The sequence below is a fragment of the Dama dama genome, chromosome 33 (assembly GCF_033118175.1).
Source record: "Dama dama isolate Ldn47 chromosome 33, ASM3311817v1, whole genome shotgun sequence".
Classification (NCBI taxonomy): Eukaryota; Metazoa; Chordata; class Mammalia; order Artiodactyla; family Cervidae; genus Dama; species Dama dama.
In genome coordinates, this window is record NC_083713.1 from 18,147,550 (window position 1) to 18,173,064 (window position 25,515).

At 37.1% G+C, this 25,515-nt stretch overlaps 1 protein-coding gene across 6 annotated transcripts in view; it reads right to left on the minus strand.

Annotated features, from left to right (window-relative positions):
- Positions 1 to 23,251: 23,251 nt before the first annotated feature.
- Positions 23,252 to 25,515, minus strand: part of ITPRID2 (ITPR interacting domain containing 2) — a 38,393-nt gene continuing 36,129 nt past the window's right edge. For 5 of the 6 annotated variants that reach the window (XM_061135282.1, XM_061135284.1, XM_061135283.1 and 2 more), the window contains 2 exons: positions 25,000 to 25,116; positions 23,252 to 24,413 (listed from right to left, as the gene is read on the minus strand). In XM_061135282.1, coding sequence (XP_060991265.1) covers positions 25,012 to 25,116 — 105 coding nt within the window. In that variant the 3' untranslated portion in view covers positions 23,252 to 24,413; positions 25,000 to 25,011. The remainder of the gene's footprint in view (positions 24,414 to 24,999; positions 25,117 to 25,515) is intronic. The other variant, XM_061135286.1, reaches the window with a different exon arrangement.

Below are 25,515 nucleotides of genomic sequence, written 5' to 3' on the forward strand. Positions count from 1 at the left end.
CAAAACTATGAAGAAGAATTAAACACTTTATAACATAGCTCTTGTTCCTTTGAAAGTAAATGAAATTTGTCTAGGTGGATTATAGCTCTAACCCAGTTTGGGAATCTTTTTATGCCCATCTAAAATGGACATATCTTTGCACATAAAGTACATGTATACAATTGTTTTCTTAAGAGCAGTTGAGTTGTTCAAGTAATAATAAGAAGAGTTATGCTATTTTTATAATGTTCCATATAGTATATTTACAAGTTCCTTCAATAGGTGAATACTTCCAATTAGCAAATAGTGAGGGCTTCCCAGGTGGCTCAGGAGTAAAGATTCTGGCTTCCAATTCAGGAGTCACAGGAGATGTGAGTCCAATCCCTGGGCCAGGAACATCCCGTGAAGTAGGAAATGGCAACCCACTTCAGTATTCTTGCCTGGAAAATCCCATGGACAGAGGAGCTTGGCAAATTACAGTCCTTGGGGTCACAAAGAGTTGGTCATGACTGAGCATGCACATGCTTGCACACAATAAAATACAAGTTAGTTTCTAAATTTTAATCTAAATAGTCACTCTTGCCTCCAAAACTATTCACCCTCCCCAGTAAAAAGTACTATGGTTCTGACTGTAAAATTAACATATCTGATGCAGTAGTATCCTTTGGAATCATCTGTAGCAAGTTCCTGAACAACTTTTGATCCTGTTCTGACTCACAACCTTCATCAAGAGTTTAATGTCCTTTTTCACAAACCAACAAAATATGCTTTTAAGCCATTAAATGCATGGCTTGCAGAATACAATAAATAATTTGACCTGAGTTTTTTAAAAATGGGCATATCCTCATAAAATATAGCTATCAAAATAATTTATTATTTTTTAATAAGAAAAAATGTCTGTATTTACCATCCAGTTTAGTTCCATTTGGGCTTTCCTGGTAGGTCAGCTGGTAAAGAATCCTCCTGCAATGCAGGAGACCCCAGTTCAATTCCTGGGTCTGGAAGATCCCCTGGAAAAGGGCTAGGCTACCCACTCCAGTATTCTTGCCTGGAGAATCCCCGTGGACCGAGGAGCCTGGCAGGCTACAGTTCATGGGATTGCAAAGAGTCAGACATGACTGAGCGACTAAACACAAGTTCCATTTAACAAGTATATTTTGAATATCTGTTAGATGCCAAGCATTGAGCTAGGTGTATTGTGGTAAATAAGGCCTGTTCTTCTCTTTGTGTAGTTCTAAAGGCATATACTATTTTGAAAAAATATTAAAAGTTTATACTGTATCCACATGAAAATCAGTGAAGTTGGACCCCTACCTCACATTATATATTAAAATTAAAACTCTCAGTATCCATTCAGATCTAAATGTAATAGCTTAAACCATAAAACTCTTGGGAGACAACATAAGAGTAAATCTTCATGACTTTGGGTTAGGCAGTGGTTTCTTTGATATGACACCAGAACACAAGCAATGGAAGAAAAAAATACATCAATTGGACTTCATTCAAATGAAAAACTTTTGTGCTTCAAAGACACTATCAAGAAAGTGAAAAGACAGCACACAGAATAGGAGGTAAGGTTTTCAAATCATACATATGATAAAGGACTCATATCTAGGATATATAAACAAAAGAGAAATGGCTTGATTTTTTAAAAATGGTAAATAGATTAGAATAGACATTTTTCCGAAGAAGATATGCAAATGGATGATAAGCACATGAAAAGAGACTCCATGTCATTCAGGGAAGCTGATAATCTCTCAGTTGTGTCTGACTCTCTACAACTCCTGCCAGGCTCCTCTGTCCATGAAATTCTCCAGACAAGAATACTGGAGTGGGTTGCCATTTCCTCCTCTAAGGGATCTTCCCAACCCATGGTTTGAACCTGGGAAATACCCATAGAAACCACAATGAGATATGACCACTCACCTATTAGGATGGCTAGAGATTAAAAAAAAAACAACAGTTTTGTCAAAAATGTGGAGAAACTGTAATCTTCATACACTCCTAGTAGAATTATAAAATGGTTTGCAGGGTAACTCTATTTAACCTTTAATAACTCTAACTTTGGGATTTCCTTGTGGCTCAGCTGGTAAAGAATCCGCCTGCAATGCAGGAGACCTGGGTTCAGTCCCTGGGTTGGGAAGATCCCATGGAAAAAGAAAAGTCTACCCACTCCAGTATTCTGGCCTGGAGAATTCCATGGGCTATATAGTCCATGGGGTGCCAAAGAGTCAGACACGACTGAGCGACTTTCACTTTCAACTCTAACTAGTCGCTTTGGAAAACAGTCTGGTAGTTCTTTAAAAGGTTAAACATAGAGTTGCCATATTTCCAATAAAATCCACTTCTCGATATTTATCCAAGAGAAATAAATATATATATATATCTATAAAAACACTTGCACATGAAAATTCTTAACAATGTTATTATTAATAGACAAAAAATGAAAATACTCTAAATGTCCATCAAATGATGGATAAACAAAATGTGGTATATCCATACAATGGAATATTATTCAGCAATAAAAAGGGATGACGAATTGATACATGATATACACATGGATGAACTTTAAAAACATTATGTTAAATGAAAGAAGCCAGTCACACAAGTTTACATATTGTATTATTCTGTTTATCTGAAATGTCCAGAATAGGCAAATCTTTAGAGACAGAAAGTAGACTAGTAGTTGTATAGGAGGGAGGTGAGACTGCTAGGGGGAACTGGATATTTGGGGAGGTAATGAAAATGTTCTAAAGTTAATTGTGATGATGGTTTTACAACTCCGTGAATATACTGAAAACTGTAGTTTTGTGCACATTAAATAGGTAAACTGTATGATATGTGAATTATGTTTTAAAAAAGCTTATACACTCGTACAAAGGTATGCACTAGGTAAAGTGGAGGTAAGATAGTTATCTCTACTTGGTGGATCCCAGAGGGCTTCTAGGAGAAAGATATGCTTATAGTAGGAGGTACTGGACAAAAATGAAAGGACCTCCAAGCAGAGAGAACAGAATGTAGAAATACAGGGAACAGTAGAGTAGCGTGGTTGAGTGTGGTTGAAGTACAGTTACACATTGAGAGCTTTCAAGAAATGAGACTTGGAGATGTAAAAAAGGATGAATTGGACTTTTAACTGCAAAACAATGGGGAGTTGTTGTAAGGCTTTGAGCAAATGTGTGAAAGTAATGGCATCATATTTGTATTCAGAATATTCAAACAATATGGAAGAATATGGACTGTAGATGAATTACTAAATGCAGAATGGCCTAGGTGAGATATAGTGCCATAACTCAGGCAAGAGGTCTTAACTGAGATATTAGCAATGGAGATGATTTGATATGGAGGAGCTAGACTCTCAGGACTTGTAAAGAAGCAAAATACCTAGCAAAAAAAAAAACAAACAATATATTTGCTAAGCAAAAACCAGAACTTGGGGCATTTACTCTGCTATTGCAACAAGGGAAAAATGTAAAAATTATGTGAAATGGCTAATGCCTCAAATGACATAATTTTTGTATGCAATATTCCTTTGAATGGAAAGACATGACATATGGCACAGTCTAGAAATGTTTATTTATATGATTAAAATCTATAAAAGTGGGCTCAAGTATATAAAATTGTTAATACAAACTCTTCAAAGAGAGGCCAAATATATATATATATATATATATATATATATATATATATATATATATATATATATATAAGCAACTACATAACTACTAAACCAGGGGCTTATTTTAGATATTTGGAAGTTCTTTATAGAGTTATTTTTGCAAATTAGTGTCATTATTAATTAGGAGTCCCATAATGTTTGAGAAATAACTATGATATTTTGTACCAGCAACCATAAAAATAGATGGACAGGGCAGCAGCACCTGCTGCATATGGGATGTTTTTCTAGCATCATGCCAGAAAATTTCAGAGAGGTCTAAATGTTCCTTGTTTGAAGAAGAAACCAGGAAGTTGGCAGTGAACATTACTTCTCAAAAGTGCTTCTTTTTCTTTTTTTGCTTCTAATTAGATATCAGGTCATGAAACACTGATGCCCACACTTTCTTATTTTCAATCCCTGAGATATACAAGTCATGATTAGGAAAGTATCACTCCCTTAGCAATCCTCATCACCCAGAGCTATAAACTACCCCCTCTAGAGAGAAGATTCTAACTGCTCCATTGTACTGACTTAAAAGTTTGTTGTTGAAATTATATAAAATTTCTGCCAGTTGAATATTCAACTTTAGGTTGTATGTCTTTCAAATTATATTAGCTTGAAAATAATTTGACTGGTACATATCAATTATAGCTCTAATATTCTAATAGTAGAACCTCTCAAAAGTAAATAAATAGTCCAGCTATAGTATATTTTATTTCTAATATTTCTGTGTTGATAATAAATTGGCTTGATATATTAGTTTTTCTCAACTTTATAAAACCCACACCTCACCAGTTCAGAAGATTTTGAAAGGTTGTGTTTTAAAAGACTTATATGCCAAAGGATTATTTCTTCAAACATAAAATTATAAAACTGAATAAAAACAACATACCTATGCATATATGCATAAATCCACACACACAGACAGAAAAGCCTGGCATGCTGCAGTCCATGAGGTTGCAAAAAGTTGGGCACAACTTAGTGACTAAACAACAACATGCACATTCACACATACAACATATGTTCTCATAATTGCCTTCGGACAACCAAGAATCTCTGCTTAGAGGATTTTTAAAAGCTCAACTCAGTGGTTCATTAATTCATTTTTCAAAACTGAGAAGCATAAGAGAAACAGGAGGATTAAGCTAAGAGTAACAGGGGCTTCCCTGGTAGCTCAGATGGTAAAGAATCTGCCTGCCATGCAGGAGACAAGAGTTCAATCCCTGAGTTGGAAGGATCCTCTGGAGAAGGGAATGGCAACCCACTCCAGTATTCTTGCCTGGAGAATTCCATGCACAAAGGAGCCTGGTGGGCTACAAGTCTGTGAGGTTGCAAAGAGTTGGACACAGTTGAGCAACTAACACATACACACACATGCTAAGAGAATGTTGTCAAGGACATTCTTATAAAAAAACACAGTGAATGATTGCAGATAGCCAAAACTAAGGATTCGAGTTTTCTGAAACCCCAAAGCCTTTGAATAGGGTTTGATACAAGATAAAGCATTGCATCACTGACAATTACCCTAATTAATCATTTATTGTGGTTCCAATTAAGTGTATTATAAATAATGGAAAAGATAAACTTCTAACAAATGTACCTAATGTTGAGCTTTTTCTGAATTAAATAAAGTTTAGCAAAACAAATCAAAGAATTTTGATTACGGTTCATTTAACATAAAGTTGGAATAAAGTCAACTGTATTTTCACTCATATTTGACTCAGATAATCAACACAATATATCATCTTGATATTTAACATAGGGCTGTATATTTTTGCTTTCTATTCAATTATTATTCCTACCTTTTGCTAATAGCTAATATTAATTGAGTTCTTGTCATATGCTAGATGATATCCTAAATATCCTTATATTATTATACCTTATTAATCTCCTCTAGTAAACCAAAGAGGAAGGTGCTATTGCTATTTTCAGGAGATTGAGTAAAAAAGGTGGCAGAACACTATGGAGAACAGTGTGGAGATTCCTTAAAAAACTGGAAATAGAACTGCCATATGACCCAGCAATCCCACTCCTGGGCATACACACCGAGGAAGCCAGATCTGAAAGAGACACATGTACCCCAGTGTTCATCGCAGCACTGTTTATAATAGCCAGGACATGGAAGCAACCTAGATGCCCATCAGCAGACGAATGGATAAGAAAGCTGTGGTACATATACACCACGGAATATTACTCAGCCATTAAAAAGAATGCATTTGAATCCATTCTAATGAGATGGATGAAACTGAAGCCCATTATACAGAGTGAAGTAAGCCAGAAAGATAAACACCAATACAGTATATAACGCATATATATGGACTTTAGAAAGATGGTAATGATAACCCAATATGCAAGACAGGAAAAGAGACACAGATGTATAGAACAGACTTTTGGACTCTGTGGGAGAAGGCGAGGGTGGTATGATCTGAGAGAACAGCATCAAAACATGTATATTATCGAGTGTGAAACAGATCGCCAGTCCAGGTTGGATGCCTGAGACAAGTGCTCGGGGCTGGTGCACTGGGATGACTCAGAGGGATGAGATGGGGAGGGAGGTGGGAGGGGTGTTCAAGATGGGGAACACATGTAAACCCATGGCTGATTCATATCAGTATAGGGCAAAAACCACTACAATATTGTAAAGTAATTAACCTCGGATTAATAAAAATAAAAAAAGAAAGTGGCAGAGCTAAGCCTGGAACTGAGGTCTGTCTGCCTCTAGATTGGGACTCTTAATGCTTACATTCATCCACTCCCTTCAGTTAAACAATATTTTCTTGTTAACTGAAAATATTGTAAATACTGTAAAAATAAATGTGAACACAGACGTCGTTTTTTTAGCACACTCAGTACAGATTCAAACATGTAGCCCAGGTCACAGGAAGAACTAGTTTGTTTTACATACCCGAAGTCTCAAACTCAGTGTTCAAGGAAGAATGACATTGAAAGAAATGTTTATTGATAAAATGTTATATTCTAAACCACTTATGATTTAATCCATAATCAGATATGGTAATGCACAGATTTGAAAAAGAAAGCAATGTTCTTAGAGCAGAAACATAGGATTCAAGAAATCTCTTGATGAGGAAATAATTTGTAGGTCTTGAAGAGCAAGAGGTAAGAAAAGAAGAGGAGAAAGGAAATGTTGAAATTGAGAACAAACTATAAAAGAAATACACATTGCCTTAGAGTACCTGGCTTTTTCAGTCATAAAAGTATTTCCTTACCTAACAGTTTTAAGTTCAGGCTATTATCGATTGTCCCAGCTGGCTCCTGTGTTCCTTTTGTTTTTGTTATTAATTGGAAGGTATAGTGTACTTTGAAGAACCTGGTTTACTGCCAGTTTTGCTATAATTCAGCTAATCCATGAACCAAGACATGTTGTAAATGAATGGTTATCAGTTTCATTGGTGGTCCATTTTGGGTTCCAGATTTTACTGATGAAGCCAAGCATTCTGTCACTTGGATTTCTAAAAATTAGTTTATTTATAATAGACACAATTCAAAATCTTTGGAAGGTTAAGCCTCTTTTGGGAAACTGTCCCCAAAACCATGAGTGATAATTACAACTGTATTCTATATCTCACATAGTTTCTGATCATGGATGCAGTTTTGGTCACTGCTACTGTGTCTTTTTACAAATAATTTCTGTCAAATGTATATCTAAAGTCTAAAGAAGTAGAACATCTTAAAAAAGATGGGGTGTTTCACTCTTTTACCTTTCCCATTATGGGCATGCCTACTGCTGCTGCTAAGTAGCTTCAGTTGTGTCTGACTCTGTGCGACCTCATAGATGGCAGCCGACCAGGCAACCCAGTCCCTGGCATTCTCCAGGCAAGACCACTGGAGTGGGTTGCCATTTCCTTCTCCAATGCATGAAAGTGAAAAGTAAAAGTGAAGCCACTCAGTCGTGTCCGACTCTGCGACCCCATGGACTGCAGCCCACCAGGCTCCTCCGTCCATGGGATTTTCCAGGCAAGAGTACTGGAGTGGGGTGCCATTGCCTTCTTCACTTATGGGCGTTACAGGCAAAATAGACCAATCAAAGGCTCTTCTAGGAAATTAACATTTACTTCAAAAAATGGTTTAAGATTATACCTGACAGAATCTGTGATGTTATTTGTGTTCTGCTTTTCACTTGGACAGTAACTGAAAGACAACAACAACAACGAGAAATTGCACCAAAATAAAATTTCTCTTTTGTGAACCTTGAGAAACTTGATCCACATGCTGGCAAATTTGGTAATTTAGCCAATAGTAAAGTAAAGTCACAAAAAATTAACTTTTTCATTAGTGTTTTGTGCTCAAGAGTCATCCATTAGCCATGTAGTAGATGATTCTACTTATATTTCAGAATGAAAATATAATAAAAATATAAATTCTTAACATTTTTTTATTAAAACCCTTGTCTGTTCCTAAGAGTAAGAGGGAACCGGTTTGTACCTATACTGTGTTCCTGCTAAAGATTCAGCCGCTGTTGATTTGAATTAGCTGATTTGCAGGAAGGTGTTTTGGCAGGGAGGAGCCCTTGCCCGTACTGGAGAACAGAGGGTGGAAAGAACGGCAGTGTTTCTTTCGAGTCCTTTTCACCCCTGGCCAAGCCCCAAGGAGATGGTAATGAAAGCACAAAGAACCAAAATTGTTTTCACAAGGGATTCATGGGAGAAAGCTGGGTCATAAGAAGTGCTTCTTTTCTAGCAGTGTAGGAAATGACAACCCACTCCAATATTCTTGCCTGGAAAATTCCATGGACAGAGGATCCTGATGGGCTACAGTCCATAGGGTCACAAAGATTAAGACACAATTGAGCACACATAGTAAGTGGTAATAATGGGAAGAGAAGCTCTCTCTCCACTTCCAAACAGCATGATACCATCACAACTTTGGCCTGTTGAGGACCCCAGTGGAAGAACAGGGAAGCAAGAGAAGAGGAAATCAGTTGGAAATGACTATTGTGAAGATATATGAATAACTCTTGAATACTCTCAGTATAAATGAATAAGATTTGGAAAATGACCCTGTGATTCAGATCAGTCCTCTATCCAGGCACAGGATTGTGATAGATGTTTCTGAATCAGCTCATCACATAATACCTCTGTGCAAGACCTCAAGTGGTTTTTAACCTTGGTACTAGAAAAATAATAAAAGGAGTTATATGAGATATATGAAAACAAAACCATGAATCATCCATGGATGGGTTTACTAAACAATTCAATAGCACAATAACATATTACAGTATGTTCAACACAGGTGTAATTGTTTTGAATCTCTAATCCCTTCTCAAAAGGAATGGTAAACTCCTCCAAACACCAATTACTGGAACAAATTCTACACTGCAGAGCTCATCTCTTCCTGCAGCACCTCCAGAGCTAGTTTTCCTTTTAGGGTCTCCTTCTGGTTTTTGGCTGGCTGACTATGAGGATTCAGACTATCTTTGTGTTTTACCACTGTACAGTCAACACAGTATATACAAACTTATTAGCTGCTATCATAACAGGGCTTCCCTGGTGGCTCAAATGGTAAAGAATCTGAGTCCAATGTGGGAGACCTGAGTTTGATCCCTAGGTCAGGAAGATCCTCTGGAGAAGGGAATGGCAACCCACTCCAGTATTCTTGCCAGAGAATTCTATGGACAGAGGAACCTGGCAGGCTACAGTTCATGGGGTCACAAAGAGTTGGATATGACTGATCAACTAACACACATATCATTAACAGTAAAATAAACTCCTAGCTCATGCTGTTTTTGCTGCCACACAAGCCTCTCTTGAACATGGTATGTTTCTATGAGTCCTTAGGCGGATACCCAAATGGTTTCCTTACTATGTGCTGTGCTTATGTTTGTTCTCACTTTTTAAAAATGCATTTTATTGAAGCATAAGATTTATGAAATGAATTTTGTTGAAGTATAAGATTTATAATATGTTAATTATTTCTGTACAGTGAAATAATTCAGTTATCCACAGGTATATATACACACACATTCTATTATTCTTTTCCATTATAGTTTATCATAGGATATTGAATATAGTTCTCTGTGCTATATGCTAGGACCTTGTTGTTTATCCATCCTATATATAAAAGCTTACATCTGTTAACCCCAAACTCCCTCAACCTCTTCCCATTTGGCAACCATCAGTCTGATCTCTATCTGTAATTCTGTTTCTGTTTTGTAGATAGGCTTATTTGGGTCATAGTTTTAGACTCCACATGTAAGTGATATCATATGGCATTAATATTTGCCTTTCTGACTTACTTCATTTAGTATGATAATCTCTAGGTCCATCTTTGTTGCTGCAAATGACATTAGTTCATTCTTTTTTGTGACTGGATAGGATTCCACTGTATCTATGTATTGCATCTGCTTTATCCATTCATCTGTCAGTGGACATTTAGTTTGTTTCCAAGTCTTGGCTGTTGTGAATAGTGCTGCTAAGAAAATAGGGGTGCATGTATCTTTTTGAATTATAGGTTTATCTGGATATATGCCCAGGAGTGGGATGGCTGGATCATATGGTAATTCTACTTTTAGTTTTCCAAGGAATCGTCATACTGTGTTTCTTAGTGGCTGCACCAATTTACATTCCCACCGACAGTGACAGAGGATTCCCTTTTCTTTACATTCTCTCCAGTATTCATTATATGTAGACATTTTAAAGATGGCCTTTCAGACTGGTGTGAGATGATGTCTCATGGTAATTTTAATTTGCATTTCTGTAATAATTAGTGATGTTAAGCATCTTTTCGTGTGCCTGTTGACCGTCTGTATGTCCTTTTTGATAAAAGGTCTATTTAGGTCTTCTGCCCATTTTTCAATTATGCTGGTTTGTGTGTGTGTGTGTGTTTGTGTGTGTGTAGTTGTATGAGCTATTTATGTATTTTAGAAATTTAATCCCTTGTTGGTCTCATCACTTGCAGATATTTTCTCCCATTCTGTAGGTGGTCTTTTCATTGTGTTAATGGTTTCCTTTGTTGTACAACCTTATACGTTTGATTAAGTCCCATCTCTCTATTTCTATTTCTATTGCCTTAGGAAACTGACCTAAGAAAACATTGGTATGACTTATGTCAGAGAATGTTTTCCTTGCATTCTTTTCTAGGACTTTTATGCTATTGTATTTTATGTTTAGGTCTTTAAGACATTTTGAGTTTATTTTTGTGTTCAATGAGAGGGTGTGTTCTAACTTTATTGATTTACACATAGCTATCGAGTATCTACTACTGTGAGCAAGAATCCCTTAGAAGAAATGGAATAGCCTTCATAGTCAGCAAAAGAGTCCAAAATGCAGTACTTTGGTGCATCTCGAAACACGACAAAATGATCTCTGTTTGTTTCCAGGGCAAGCCATTCAATATCACAATAGTCCAAGTCTATCCCCCAACCACTAATGCTGAAGAAGCTGAAGTTGAATGGGACTTGAAGACCTACAAGGCTTTCTAGAACTAACATCAAAAGAAGATATCCTTTTCATCTTTGGGGACTTGAATGCAAAAGTAGGAAGTCAAAAGACACCTGGGTAACAGGCAAGTTTAGCCTTGGAGGACAAAATAAAGCAGGGCAGAGTCTAACAGAGTTTTGCCAAGAGAATGCACTGGTTATAGCAAACACTCTCTTCCACAACACAAGAGATGACTTTACACATGGCCATCACCAGATGGTCAATACTGAAATCAGATTGATTATATTCTTTGTAGCTAGAGATGGAGAGGCTCTATACACTCAGCAAAAACAAGACCAGGAACTGACTGTGGCTCAGATCATGAACTCCTTATTGCCAAATTCAGACTTAAATTGAAGAAAGTAGGGAAAACCACTAGACCATTCAGGTATGACCTAAATCAAATCACTTACAGTTATACAGTGGAAGTGACAAATAGATTCAAGGGATAAAATTTGATAGACAGAGTGCTTAAAGAACTATGGACGGAGGTTCATGACATTGTACAGGAGGCAGTGACCAAGACCATCCCCAAGAAAAGGAGATACAAAAAGGCAAAATGGTTGTCTGAGGAAGCCTAACAAATAGCTGAGAAAAGAGGAGAAGTGAAAGGCAAAGGAGAAAAGGAAAGATATACCCATCTGAATGCAGAGTGCCAAAGAATAGCAAGGAGAGATAAGAAAGCATTCTCCAGTAATCAGTGCAAAGAAATAGAGGAAAATAATAGAATGGGAAAGACTAGAGATCTTTTCAAGAAAATTAGAGGTACCAAGGGAACATTTCATGCAAAGAGGGGCACAATAAAGGACAGAAATAGTATGGACCTAACAGAAGTAAGAAGAGCTGGCAAGAATGCACAGAAGGACTATCCAAAAAAGATCTTAATGACCCAGGTGACCATGATGGTGTGATCACTTACCTAGAGCCAGACATCCTGGAATGTGAGGTCAAGGGGACTGTAGGAAGCATCACTACACACAAAGCTAGTTGAGGTGATGGAATTCCAGTTGAGCTATTTCAAATCCTAAAAGATGATGCTGTGGAAGTGCTGCACTCAATATGCCAGCAACTTTGGAAAACTCAGCAGTGGCCACAGGACTGGAAAAGTTAGTTTTCATTCCAATCCCAAAGAAAGGCAATGCCAAAGAGTGTTCAAACTACTGCACAATTGCACTCATCTCACACACTAGCAAAGTAATGTTCAAAATTCTCCAAGCCGGGCTCCAACGGTACATGAACTAAGAACATCCAGATGTTCACAGGAGATTTAGAAAAGGCAGAGGAACCAGACATCAAATTGCCAACATCTGTTGGATCATAGAAAAAGCAAGAGAGTTCCAGAATAACAACTACTTCTTTATTGACTACACCAAAGCCTTTGACTGTGTGGATCACAACAAACTGAGGAAAACTCTGAAAGAGGTGGAAATGCCAGACCACCTTATCTGTCTCCTGAGAAATCTGTATGCAGGTCAAGAAGCAACAGTTAGAACTGGACATGGAACGACAGATTTATTCCAAAATGGAAAAGGAGTATGTTGAGTCTATATATTGTCACCCTTCTTATTTAACTTATATACAGAGTTCAGTTCAGTTCAGTTAAGTTGCTGAGTCATGTCCGACTCTTTGTGACCCCATAGACTGCAGCACACCAGGCCTTGCTGTCCATCACCAGCTCCCAGAGTTTACTCAAACTCATGTCCATTGAGTCAGTGATGCCATCCAACCATCTCATCCTCTGTTGTCCCCTTCTCCTCCCGCCTTCAATCTTTCCCAGCATCAAGGTCTTTTCAAATGAGTCAGTGTTTTGCATCAGGTGGCCAAAGTATTTGTTTCAGCTTCAGCATCAGTCCTTCCAATGAATATTCAGAACTGATTTCATTTAGGATGGACTGGTTGGACCTCCTTGCAGTCCAAGGGACTCTCAAGAGTCTTCTCCAACACCACAGTTCAAAAGCATCAATTCTTCAGTGCTCAGTTTCCTTATAGTCCAACTCTCACATCCACACATGACTACTAGAAAAACCATAGCTTTGACTAGATGGACCTTTGTTGGCAAAGTAATGTCTCTGCTTTAAAAAATATGCTGTCTATGGGTTTGTCATACATAGCTTTTATTATGTTGAGGTATGTTCCTTCTATTCCTGCTTCCTGGAGGGTTTTTATCATAAATGGATGTTGAATTTTGTCAAAGGCTTTCTCTGCATCATTGAGATAATCATATGGTTCTTATCTTTCAATTTGTTAATGTGGTGTATTACATTGATTGATTTGTGGATATTGAAGAATCCTTGCATCCCTGGGATAAAGCCTACTTGGTCATTATCCTCATTTGTGAAAAATTGAAAGCATTTCCCCTAAAGTCAGGAACAAAACAAGGGTGACCACTCTCCCCACTACTATTCAACATAGTTTTGGAAGTTTTGGCCACAGCAATCAGAGTAGAAAAAGAAATAAAAGGAATCCAGATTGGAAAAAAAAGAAGTAAAACTATCACTGTTTGCAGATGACATTATCTTCTACAAAGAAAACCCTGAAGACTCCAGCAGAAAATTACTAGAGCTAATCAATGAATATAGTGAATTTGCAGGATATGAAATTAACACACAGAAACCCCTTGCATTCCTATACACTAGCAATGAGAAAACAGAAAGAGAGACTAAGGAAACAATTCCACTCACCATTGCAACAAAAAGAATAAAATACTTAGGAATATATCTACCTAAAGAAACAAAAGACCTATATATAGAAAACTATGAAACACTGGTGAAAGGAATCAATGAGGACACAAACAGATGGAGAAATAGACCATGTTCATGGATTGGAAGAATCAATATAGTGAAAATGAGTATACTACCCAAAGCAATCTATAGATTCAATGCAGTCCCTATCAAGCTACCAACGGTATTTTTCACAGAACTAAAACAAATAATTTCACAATTTGTGTGGATATACAAAAAACTTCGAATAGCCAAAGAAATCTTGAGAAAGAAGAATGGAACTGGAGGAATCAACCTGCCTGACTTCAGGCCCTACTACAAAGCTACAGTCATCAAGACAGTATGTTACTGCCACAAAGACAGAAATATAGATCAATGGAACAAAATAGAAAGCCCAGAGATAAATCCACACACCAATGGACACCTTATCTTTGACAAAGGAGGCAAGAATATACAACGGAGAAAAGACAACCTCTTTAACAAGTGGTGTTGGGAAAACTGGTCAACCACTTGTAAAAGAATGAAACTAGAACACTTTTCAACACCATACACAAAAATAAACTCAAAATGGATTAAATGTATAAAATAAGGCCAGAAACAATAAAACTCCTAGAGGAAAATGTAGGCAAAACACTCTCCGACATAAATCACAGCAGGATCCTCTATGACCCACCTCCCAGAATAATGGAAATAAAAGCAAAAGAGAAAAAAAAAAAAAAAACCAACAAATGGGACCTAATTAAATTTAAAAGCTTTTGCACAACGAAGGAAACTATAAGCAAGGTGAAAAGACAGCTTTCAGAATGGGAGAAAATAATAACAAAAGAAGCAACTGACAATCTCAAAAATATACAAGCAACTCCTACAGCTCAATTCCAGAAAAATAAATGACCCAATCAAAACATGGGCCAAAGAACTAAACAGACATTTCTCCAAAGAAGACATACAAGTGGCTAACAAACACATGAAAAGATGCTCAACATCACTCATTAACAGAGAAATGCAAATCAAAACCACAATGAGGTACCATCTCACACCAGTCAGAATAACAGCTATCCAAAAGTCTAGAAACAATAAATGCTGGAGAGGGTGTGGAGAAAAGGGAACCCTCCTACACTGTTGGTGGGAATGCAAACTAGTACAGCCGCTATGGAAAACAGTGTGGAGATTCCTTGAAAAACTGGAAATAGAACTGTCATATGACCCAGCAATCCCACTGCTGGGCATACACACCGAGGAAACCAGAATTGAAAGAGACACGTGTACCTCAGTGTTCATTGCAGCACTGTTTCTAATAGCCAGGACATGGAAGCAACCTAGATGCCCATCAGCAGACAAATGGATAAGAAAGCTGTGGTACATATACTCAATGGAATATTACTCAGCCATTAAAAAGAATGCATTTGAATCAGTTCTATTGAGCTGGATGCAACTGGAGCCCTTTATACAGAGTGAAGTAAGTCAGAAAGATAAACACCAATATAGTATACTAATGCATATATATGGAATTTAGAAAGATGGTAATGATAACCCTATATGCAAAGCAGCAAAAGAGACACAGATGTATAGAACAGTCTTTTGGACTCTGTGGGAGAAGGTGAGGGTGGGATGATTTGAGAGAATAGCACTGAAACATGTATATTATCATATGTGAAACAGATCGCCAGTCCAGGTCTGATGCATGAGACAGGGTGCTTGGGGCTGGTGCACTGGGATGACCCAGATGGATGGGATGGGGAGGGAGGTGGAAGGGGGGTTCGGCATGGAGAACACATGTAAATCCATGGCTGATTCAAGTGTGTATGGCAAAGCCACTACAATATTGTAAAGTAATTAGCCTCCAATTAAAATAAATAATTTTTAAAAATATATGCTGTCTAGGTTAGTCATAACTTTTCTTATGAAGAGTAAGTGTCTTTAATTTCATGGCTGCAGTCACTATCTGCACTGATTTTGGAGGCCAACAAAATAAAGTCTGTCACTGTTTCCACTGTTTACCCATCTATTTACCTTGAAGTGATCGGATCAGATGCCATGATCTTGGTTTTCTGAATGTTGAGTTTTAAGCCAACTTTTTCACTCTCCTGTTTCACTTTTATCCTGCGGCTCTTTAGTTCCTCTTCTCTTTCTGCCATAAGGGTGGTGTCATCTGCATATCTGAGGTTACTGATATTTCTCCCAGTAATCTTGATTCCAGCTTGTGCTTCATCCATCCCAGCATTTCTTATGACGTATCCTGCATATAAGTTAAATAAGCAGGGTGACAATATACAGCCTTGAAGTACTCTTTTCCCAATTTGGAACGGGTCTGTTGTTCCATGTCCAGTTCTAACTGTTGCCCACTGACCTGCATACAGATTTCTCAAGAGGAAGGTCAGGTGGTCTGGTATTCCCATCTCTTTCAGAATTTTCCAGTTTGTTGTGATCCAAACAGTCAAAGGCTTTGGCATAGTCAATAAAGCAGAAATAGACATTTTTCTGGTACTCCCTTGCTTTTATGCTGATCCAATGGATGCTGGCAATTTGATCTCTGGTTCCTCTGCCTTTTCTAAATCTCCTGTGAACATCTGGATGTTCTCAGTTCACGTACTGTTGGAGCCTGGCTTGGAGAATTTTGAGCATTACTTTACCAGCGTGTGAGATGAGTGTAATTGTGCAGTAGTCTGAACACTCTTTGGCATTGCCTTTCTTTGGGATTGGAATGAAAACTGACCTTTTTCAGTCCTGTGGCCACTTCTGAGTTTTCCAAAGTTGCTGGCATATTGAGTGCAGCACTTCCACAGCATCGTCTTTTAGGATTTGAAATAGCTCAACTGGAATTCCATCACCTCAACTAGCTTTGTTCATTGCAATGCTTCCTAAGGCCCTCTTGACTTTGCATTCCAGGATGTCTGGCTCTACATGAGTGATCACACCATCATGGTCACCTGGGTCATTAAGATCTTTTTTGGATAGTTCTTCTGTGCATTCTTGCCAGCTCTTCTTAATATCTTCTGTTTCTGTTAGGTCCATACTATTTCTGTCCTTTATTGTGCCCCTCTTTGCATGTAATGTTTCCTTGGTATCTCTAATTTTCTTGAAGAGATGTCTAGTCTTTCTCATTCTATTGTTTTTTTTTTCTATTTCTTTGCACTGATCACTGGAGAATGCTTTCTTATTTCTCCTTGCTATTCTTGGGCACTCTGCATTCAGATGGGTATATCTTTCCATTTCTCCTTTGCTTTTCGCTTCTCTTCTTTTCACAGCTATTTGCAAGGCCTCCTCATACAGCCATTTTGCTTTTTTGCATTTCTTTTTCTTGGGGATGGTCTTGATGTACTTGATGCAGAGTACATCATGCAAAATGCCGGGTTGAATGAAGCACAAGCTGGAAACAAGATTGCCAGAAGAAATATCAATAATCTCGCATATGAAAAGTCTCGCACCTTTATGGTAGAAAGCAAAGAAGAACTAAAGAGCCTCTTGATGAAAGTGAAAGAAGAGATTGAAAAAGCTGGCTTAAAACTCAACATTCAGAAAACTAAGATCATGGTATCTGGTCCCATCACTTCATGGCAAATAGATGGGGAAACAGTGACAGACTTTATTTTCTTGGGCTTCAAAATCACTGCAGATGGTGACTGCAGCCATGAAATTAAGACACTTGCACCTTGGAAGAAAAGCTATGAGCAATCTAGACAACATATTAAAAAGCAGAGACATTATCAACAAATGTCACCATAGTCAAACCTATGGTTTTTCCAGTAATCATGTATGGATATGAATGTTGGAGCATAAAAAATGCTCAGTGCTGAAGAATTGATTCTTTTGAACTGTGGTGTTGGAGAAAACTCTTGAGAGTCCCTTGGACTGCATGGAGATCAAACCAGTAAATTGTAAAGATCAGTCCTGAATATTCATTGAAAGAACTGGCAATAAAGCTGAAGCTGCAATACTTTGGCCACCTGATGTGAAGAACTGACTCATTGGAAAAGACCCTGATGCTGGGAAAGGTTGAAGGCAGGAGGAGAAGTGGATGAAAGAGGATGAAATTGTTGGATGGCATCATTGACTTGATGGACATGAGTTTGAGCAGGCTCCAGGATTTGATGATGGACAGGGAAGCCTGGGGTGCTGTAGTCCATGGGATCTCAAAGAGTCAGACATGACTTAGTGACTGAACTGAACTGTCTAACTTTCCCAACCCCTCTTGCTGAAGAGCCTCTTTTTCCCATTGTATATTCTTGCTTTCTTTGTCAAACGTTAATTGACCATAAGTGTGTAGGTTTATTTCTGGGCTCTGTTCTGCTCCATTGATCTATATGTGTGTTTTTGTGCCAGTATCATGATGTTTGGATTACTGTAGCTTTGTAGGATTGTCTGGATTATGTGACCTACTTTGTTCTTTTTCCTCAGGATTGCTTTGGCAATTCTCAGTCTTTTAATGGGTTCCATATGAAATTTAGGATTATTATAGTTCTATTAAAAATGTCATGGATAATTTGATAGGGATCATATTAAATATGTAGGTCATTTTGTGTATTAAGGCCATTTTGACATTAATTATTCCAGTCCAAGAGCTTGGAATTCTTTCCAGTTCTTTGAATCAGTTTCTTTTATTAATGTTTTATAATTATTTCTAGCATTGTCTTTCACCTCTTTGGTCAGGTTTATTCCTAAGTAGTTTTTTTTTTGGATGTGATTTCAAAAGGAGTTATTTTATTATATCTTCTTTTTGATATTTCATTGTTAGTATAAAGAAATGCAACAGATTTCTGTATGTTAATGTTGTATCCTGTGCTACTGTGATTAATCTGTTTATCCATTATAGTACTTTGTGTGTAGAGTCTTTAGGGTTTTCTACATAGAATATAATATCTTCTGCATATTGTTGCTGTTTAGTTGCTCAGCCCTATCTGACTTTTCGTGATCCCACTACTGTACGCCAGGCTTCCCTGACCTTCAGTATCTCCCAGAGTTTGCTCAAACTCATGTCCTTTGAGTCGGTGATGCCATCCAAACCATCTCATCCTCTGTCGTCCCCTTCTCCTCCTGCCTTCAATCTTTCCCAGCATCAGGATCTTTTCAAGTGAGTCAGCTCTTTGTGTCAGGTGGCCACAGTATTGGAGTTTCAGCTTCAGTATCAGTCCTTCCAATGTATATTCAGGGTTGATTTCCTTTAGGATTGACTGGTTTGATCTCCTTGCTGTCCATGGGATTGTTAAGAGTCTTCTTCAACACCACAGTTTGAAAGCATCAGTTTTTTGGTGCTCAGCCTTCTTTATGGTCCAACTCTCACATCCGTACATGACTACTGGAAAAACCATAGCTTTGACTGTCTGCACATAGTTTTATCTCTTCCCTTCCAATTTGGATACTTTTTCTTTCTTTTTCTTGCTTGATTACTGTGGAACTTCCAACACTGTACTATTGAATAGCAGTGGTGAGACTGAGGCATCTTTGCCTTGTTCCAGATTTTAGCAGGAAGATTATCAGCTTTTCACACCATTAAGTATCGTATCAGCTGAGTTTGTCACAAGTAGCTTCCATTCTGTTGAGATATGTTCCCTCTGTATGCAATTTGGTAAGAGGTTTTTATCATGAATGGTGTTGATATTTATCCAGTGCTTTTTGTGTATCTATTGGGATGATTATGTGGGTTTTGTCTTTTCTTTTGTTGATATGGTGTATCACATTCATTTGTGTATTTTAAACCATCCTTGTGACCCTGGGATGAATCTAGTTTGGTCATGGTCTTTGATGTGTTGTTGGATTTGGCTTGCTAATATTTTCTTGAGAATTTTTGTATTTATATTCATCAAAGATATGGACTGTAATTTTCTCTACTATCCTTATCTTGTTTTGGTATACATTTGTTTCATTACTACCTTTGGGCTATAATGAAAAGTTCCCTGAAGGTGGCCTCTAAGCTGACATATCTTTGGATATAAAAATTCCTTTTCCTGCTTACCAACTTTCTCTCTCCAAAGTAATTAGCAGATAGGTAGTAAGACTTACTAATATAAATCCTTGCTACTAAAAGTACAAGCACGCTAATGAATTAGAAGCATCAGTTTCGCCTGAGTGCTTCTAGAAATGCAGGAATGTGCAGCCAAGAAAGTAGGACCTGGACCTACACAATCAGAATCACTTCCACAAAATCTCAGGTAATTTGATTTCCATGTGTGGAGAAATACAGAAGTATTACTCTAAGTGGTATTTCATGAGAAATTTTTTCTTGTTACAGAGAAAAAATTTTCTTTGTTGAAAATTGAAATTCAGTAATGTTCACCTTCCATTTAAAAAAGGTGAAAGATATAATCAACTGAATGCAGAGTTTCAAATAATAGCAAGGAGAGATAAGAAAGCCTTCTTAAATGAACAGTGCAAATAGAGAAAAACAATACAATGGGAAAGACCAGAGATCTCTTCAAGAAAATTGGAGATACCAAGGGAAACTTTTATACAAGGATGGGTACAATAAAGGACAGAAGTCATTACCATGACTTAACAGAAGCAGAAGAGATTAAGAAGAGGTGGCAACAGTACACAGAAGTATACAAAAATGGTCTTAATGACCCAGATAACAACAAGGTGTAGTCAGTCACCCAGAGCTAGACATCTTGGACTTTAAAGTTAAATGGGCCTTTGGAAACTCTACTATGAACAAAGCCAGTGGACGTGATGGAATTCCAGCTGACTTATTTCAAATCCTAAAAGATGATGCGGTTAAAGTGCTGTACTCATTATGCCAGCAAATTTGGAAAATTCAACAGTGGCCACAGAACTGGGAAAGGTCTGTTTTCATTTCAGTCTCAAAAAAGGGCAATGCCAAAAACTACAAATTACTGTATGACTGCACTTATTTCACATGCTATTAGTAGCAAGGTTATGTTCAAAATCCTTCAAGCTAGGCTTGAACAGTACATGAACCAAGAATTTTCAGATGTACTGTTATGCCCAATGTCCGAATCCCCGAGCGGGAAGAGAGAAGGCCTCCAAGACAATGCAACTGGCAAAAAGGGGAAGTTTATTACTGACTCGAGCCAGGGCCCTCTGCTGCATCCAACGCAGTGGTGCAGGTCAGAGAGCCCCGAGCCCAAGCTGTTACACAAATTTATAGGGTGAGAAGCGGATTGGTTACACGTTTGCAAAGCAATTTCATTGGTCAAAACTTTTGCGCGCGCAGGACTTTCCTGGGGGTTTCCGCCCCGTTCCTAATTTCCTAATTGGCAAACAGCGGTCAGTATTAAGTGAAAGCTAATTGGTCCTAATTGGCAAACAGCGGTCAGTGTTCGTTACTTCTGCTCGCCTCACAGTACAAGCTGGGTTTAGAAAAAGGCAGAGGAACCAGAGATCAAATTGCCAACATTCATTGGATCATAGAAAAAGGAAGCGAATTCCAGAAAAACATCTACTTCTGCTTCATTGACTATGCTAAAGGCTTTGACTGTTTGGATCACAACAAACTGTGTTAAATTCTTAGAGATGGGAACACCAGACCACCTTACCTGTCTCCTAAGAAACCTGTATGCAGGTCAAGAAGCAACAGTTAGAAACAGGCATCGAACAATGGACTGGTTCAAAATTGGGAAAGGAGTATGTCAAGGCTATATACTGTCACTCTGATTGTTTAACTTGTATGCAGAGTATATCACACAAAATGCTTAGCTGGATGAATCACAAGCTAGAATCAAGATTGGCAGGAGAAATATAACAGCCTTAGATATGCCAATACCAAAACTGTAATGGCAGAAAGTGAAGAGGAACTAAAGAGCCTCTTGATGAGGATCAAAGAGAAGAGTGAAAAAGCTGGTTTAAAACTCAACATTCAGAAAACTAAGATCATGGCATCTTGCCCCATCACTTTATGGCAAACAGAAGGGGAAAAGTAGAAGCAGTGACAGATTTTGTTTTCTTGGGGTCCAAAATCACTGTGAACAGTGACTGCAGGCACGGAATTAGAAGATGCTTGCTCCTTGGTAGGAAAGCTATAACAAACCTAGACAGCATATTAAAAAGCAGAGACATCACTTTGGCAACAAAGGTCCATGGAGTCAAAGTTATGGATTTTCCAGTAGTCCTGTACAGATACGAGAGTTAACCATAAAGATGATTGAGCACCGAAAAATTGATGCTTTCAAATTCTGGGACCCTTGAAGAGTCCCTTGGACAGCAAGATCAAACCAGTCTATCATAAAAGAAATCAACGCTGACTATTTCATTGCAAGGACTGATGCTGAAGCTGAAGCTCCAATACTTTGGCTACCTCATGAGAAGAGCTGACTCATTAGAAAAGACCCTGATCTGGGAAAGACTGAAGGCAGGAGAAGAGGGCAGCAGAGGATGAGATGGTTAGGATAGCATCACCAACTCAGTAGACATGAAGCTGAGCAAACTCTGGGAGATAGTGAAGGACAGGTGAGCCTGGCCTGCTGCAGTCCATAAGTTCACAGTCAGACATGACCAAGCAACTGAACAACAAGAACTAAAATATTCTTAATTATTTAAACTCCATCCTTTCCATTTCCCATTCATTAAGCCTTTACTAAAACTAAGTCTTCTTGGTAAAGACTTACATCTCCGACCATCCCAGGCTCCACTCTTGCAAATTCTTTTTATGATTTTCATATTTTTTATTTGGTACTTCTAAACTTACCCATTCAGGAAAAAAAGGTGCCCTGTTCTTCCATTGAGACCCCCCTCTCATTCATTTTGGCAGCTAGCATGGCGGCTTGAATATAGTAGCTTTCAAATGTTTGAGTACACAAAGCTTTAAAATGGGAGTAAACATGAAACTCTGATAGTACTTAAGTTCATTTTATTTTACATGCAAACTTCGTAGGGGATTTGCCTATTGACTCAGGCTGTTTAATATTTTTTTTTTTCATTTATTTTTATTAGTTGGAGGCTAATTACTTCACAACATTGCAGTGGGTTTTGTCATACATTGACATGAATCAGCCATGGAGTTACATGTTTAATATTGATTATCAAATTTTGGGTTCTTGTATAGTCAGAAAAGAACTGTAAGTGGCTACAAAGCTGATTAGTTAAAAATCATTGATATCTGTATCAGTATTAATATCAGTGTTTGGTTTATATGTATCATTACTATTATTAGAATCAGGTAGACAAATTGCTGAATTTGACTAAGAATTTGACTGAATTTGGCCAGAGAATAATATTTTAATGTCTGTTCTTTGTAGCTTAACAGTACAGTTTAAAGAAAATTTTTGACTCAGATGGTAATAATTAAGACTACAGAACTAGATGAGACCAAGAGGCATCAGTGTGCATTCTTTCTCCATGGTGGTCTAGTCTTAACCACATTTTTGAAAGCATCGTAGACGCCTTTTCAGGAAAAGAGAATTTTCGCCTATTAGATTATATGCTCCAATTCTTTTGGATCTTGTTACTTATCAAATCTAATCCAAATTCTTCATGTTGTGGTTCAAGAAAATAAATCACTAAAAATATGTTAGGCAAAATAAATACTTTATTAATTTTTTTTTTAGAAATCAGCCTTTGTGTGATGTGATAATTCAAACATTTAAAAAACCTTTTAGATATTCTTTCAAAGTATATTGTTAACCTCTCAACCACTTTTGATTAAAATTTCACACAAAGAAATATAATAGGAGTTGAAAATTATAAATGCTAAAGAATAATTCTAATAACATCTGGTTGTTACTTTACACATTTATTTAACATATATAAAACCAAATAGGAAACTACCTTCCTTTTTTTTTCCCCATAAAACAAACAATTCTCACTGGTTAAGAATGAATTGAAATTTATGAGAAAACAAAAATCTAAATTATTTCCATTTTGAAAAAACAAAACCAGCTTATTCATTTCTATCCATTCAAGTCACAGGCCCCATTATTTTGGCAATACTCTACTAGTTAATCTACAAGAAGAAACATGTCCTTATAATAAAGAAGTCTGGACAATGCAAAAAAGTACAATAGTGTTTAACATAAGACGTGTTTCCAAAGAAACAAACAAACAAAAATTCCCGAACTACATAAGCTACAATAAAATTACAATTGTCTTGGGTGAAATAACAATGCTTACAGTGTAAGAACATTAAGTAGTTTTAGGTAACATAAATTCTATCCTACTGCTATTAGTAACCTCCTCAAGAATGAAAAGCAGTTTTGACAACAGGATAGTTTTTCTTCTCGGAAGTGACACTAATTAATAGCAGTGGAGGGAGTATCATTGGTTGTTTCAAGCTCTCAAAAAACGAACCAGTTATTGCACAGTAAACACCTCATGGAGGTCAGTGTTTTAAGAAGCTAGTCTGAAGAAATACGTTATTTATAAGGTGGTTAAGTATGGAAGTTTTCAAGTTTTAAAATTAATTCTAACTAGGCAATCAACGGGAAAATACTGACATACAAATAAATATTAGGCTTTTCAAATGGTTACAGTTTTGATAGTTTAGAAAAGAAATAAAGTCAGCAAAGTGCCTACATTTCTATGTTTTTTGAAAAGATATGCACAGAAGAAATAAACATTGTATACAGTAGCCCAGCTCAGCAGCAAGTATCTTCTGAAGCACAAATGACCCCTCCACCAGTGTATATCATTGGTAACTCCAGTATCACACAGCTAACAGGACCCACGCCAACCCTAAAAGAAGAAAGAAAAGTAAACATTACGCGTTTTTCACTTATTACTGAAGAGTCTTTAAAAGGAAGGATGAGAATAAAGATCCTCCATTATCTATTATGACATGATTAGATGTGAGACCTAATGTACTATGTGCAATGAGGCCTATGGGATATGTTTCTTTAAAAAACAAAAGATACTAAAAACATGATGAAGTCTTGAAATCTAGGACACAACTGAAGCAACTTGGTATGCACGTATGCTTGAAATCTTTATCCATTTGAAGTAATATTATAACCAGGGCAGTGTTATCAAAATTCAGGTTTGAAGTTCCCAATTTCCCCAATTCCAGAATCTATTTACTATAATGAAATTTCAATAACACGATAAAATATCAATATCACTTGAAGGTTTGAGATTATGAGATCTGACTCACTTAACACTTCAAATGAGGTTATAAAAGGTTTTCACACTGTAAAATAACGTATTACATACTTCCTAAAAATAAAAATTTAGCTAGGGAAACAGACCTATATACTAAGAAAAAGCATTAAAAACTAAGTACTAAGTTACATTTAGCTAAACAAAGAAATTCAGAAAAATTTACCTATAAATTCCATTAGTGACTATCTTGCTTAGAATGGGATGCTTTACTTGAAGATACTGCTGCCAGAAGTCCACTTACAATTTCCCGTCTGATTTCCCCAACAATAGACTCTTTAATCTAGAATGGAAAAAGAAGAAAATGAGAATTTCACAGTATCACTATAATCCATTTTATTCTGTTATCAGAAAAAACAAGTAAATGACATTTAATTTCTACAGTCAGCTAAACTACAGAGAAAACTAAACCTTCATGTAAATCCTTCACGAAATACAGAGTGAGCAGGGAATCACATCCCTCTATCCTCAAACTTGGATCATGTTCTGAGATTTTGTCTAGCATAATTCAAATAACTCCATTACAAAATATCACAATTCTCAAGATGAGAATATTAACAAATGTTAAAACTTCATAGATAATTTACCCTATGACACAAAATAACCTGAAAGAACTGATTATTATGTTCACTTTTATGTTTTTTTTTGAAACTTAATGTCTATCTACCTACTGGTAGAAAGC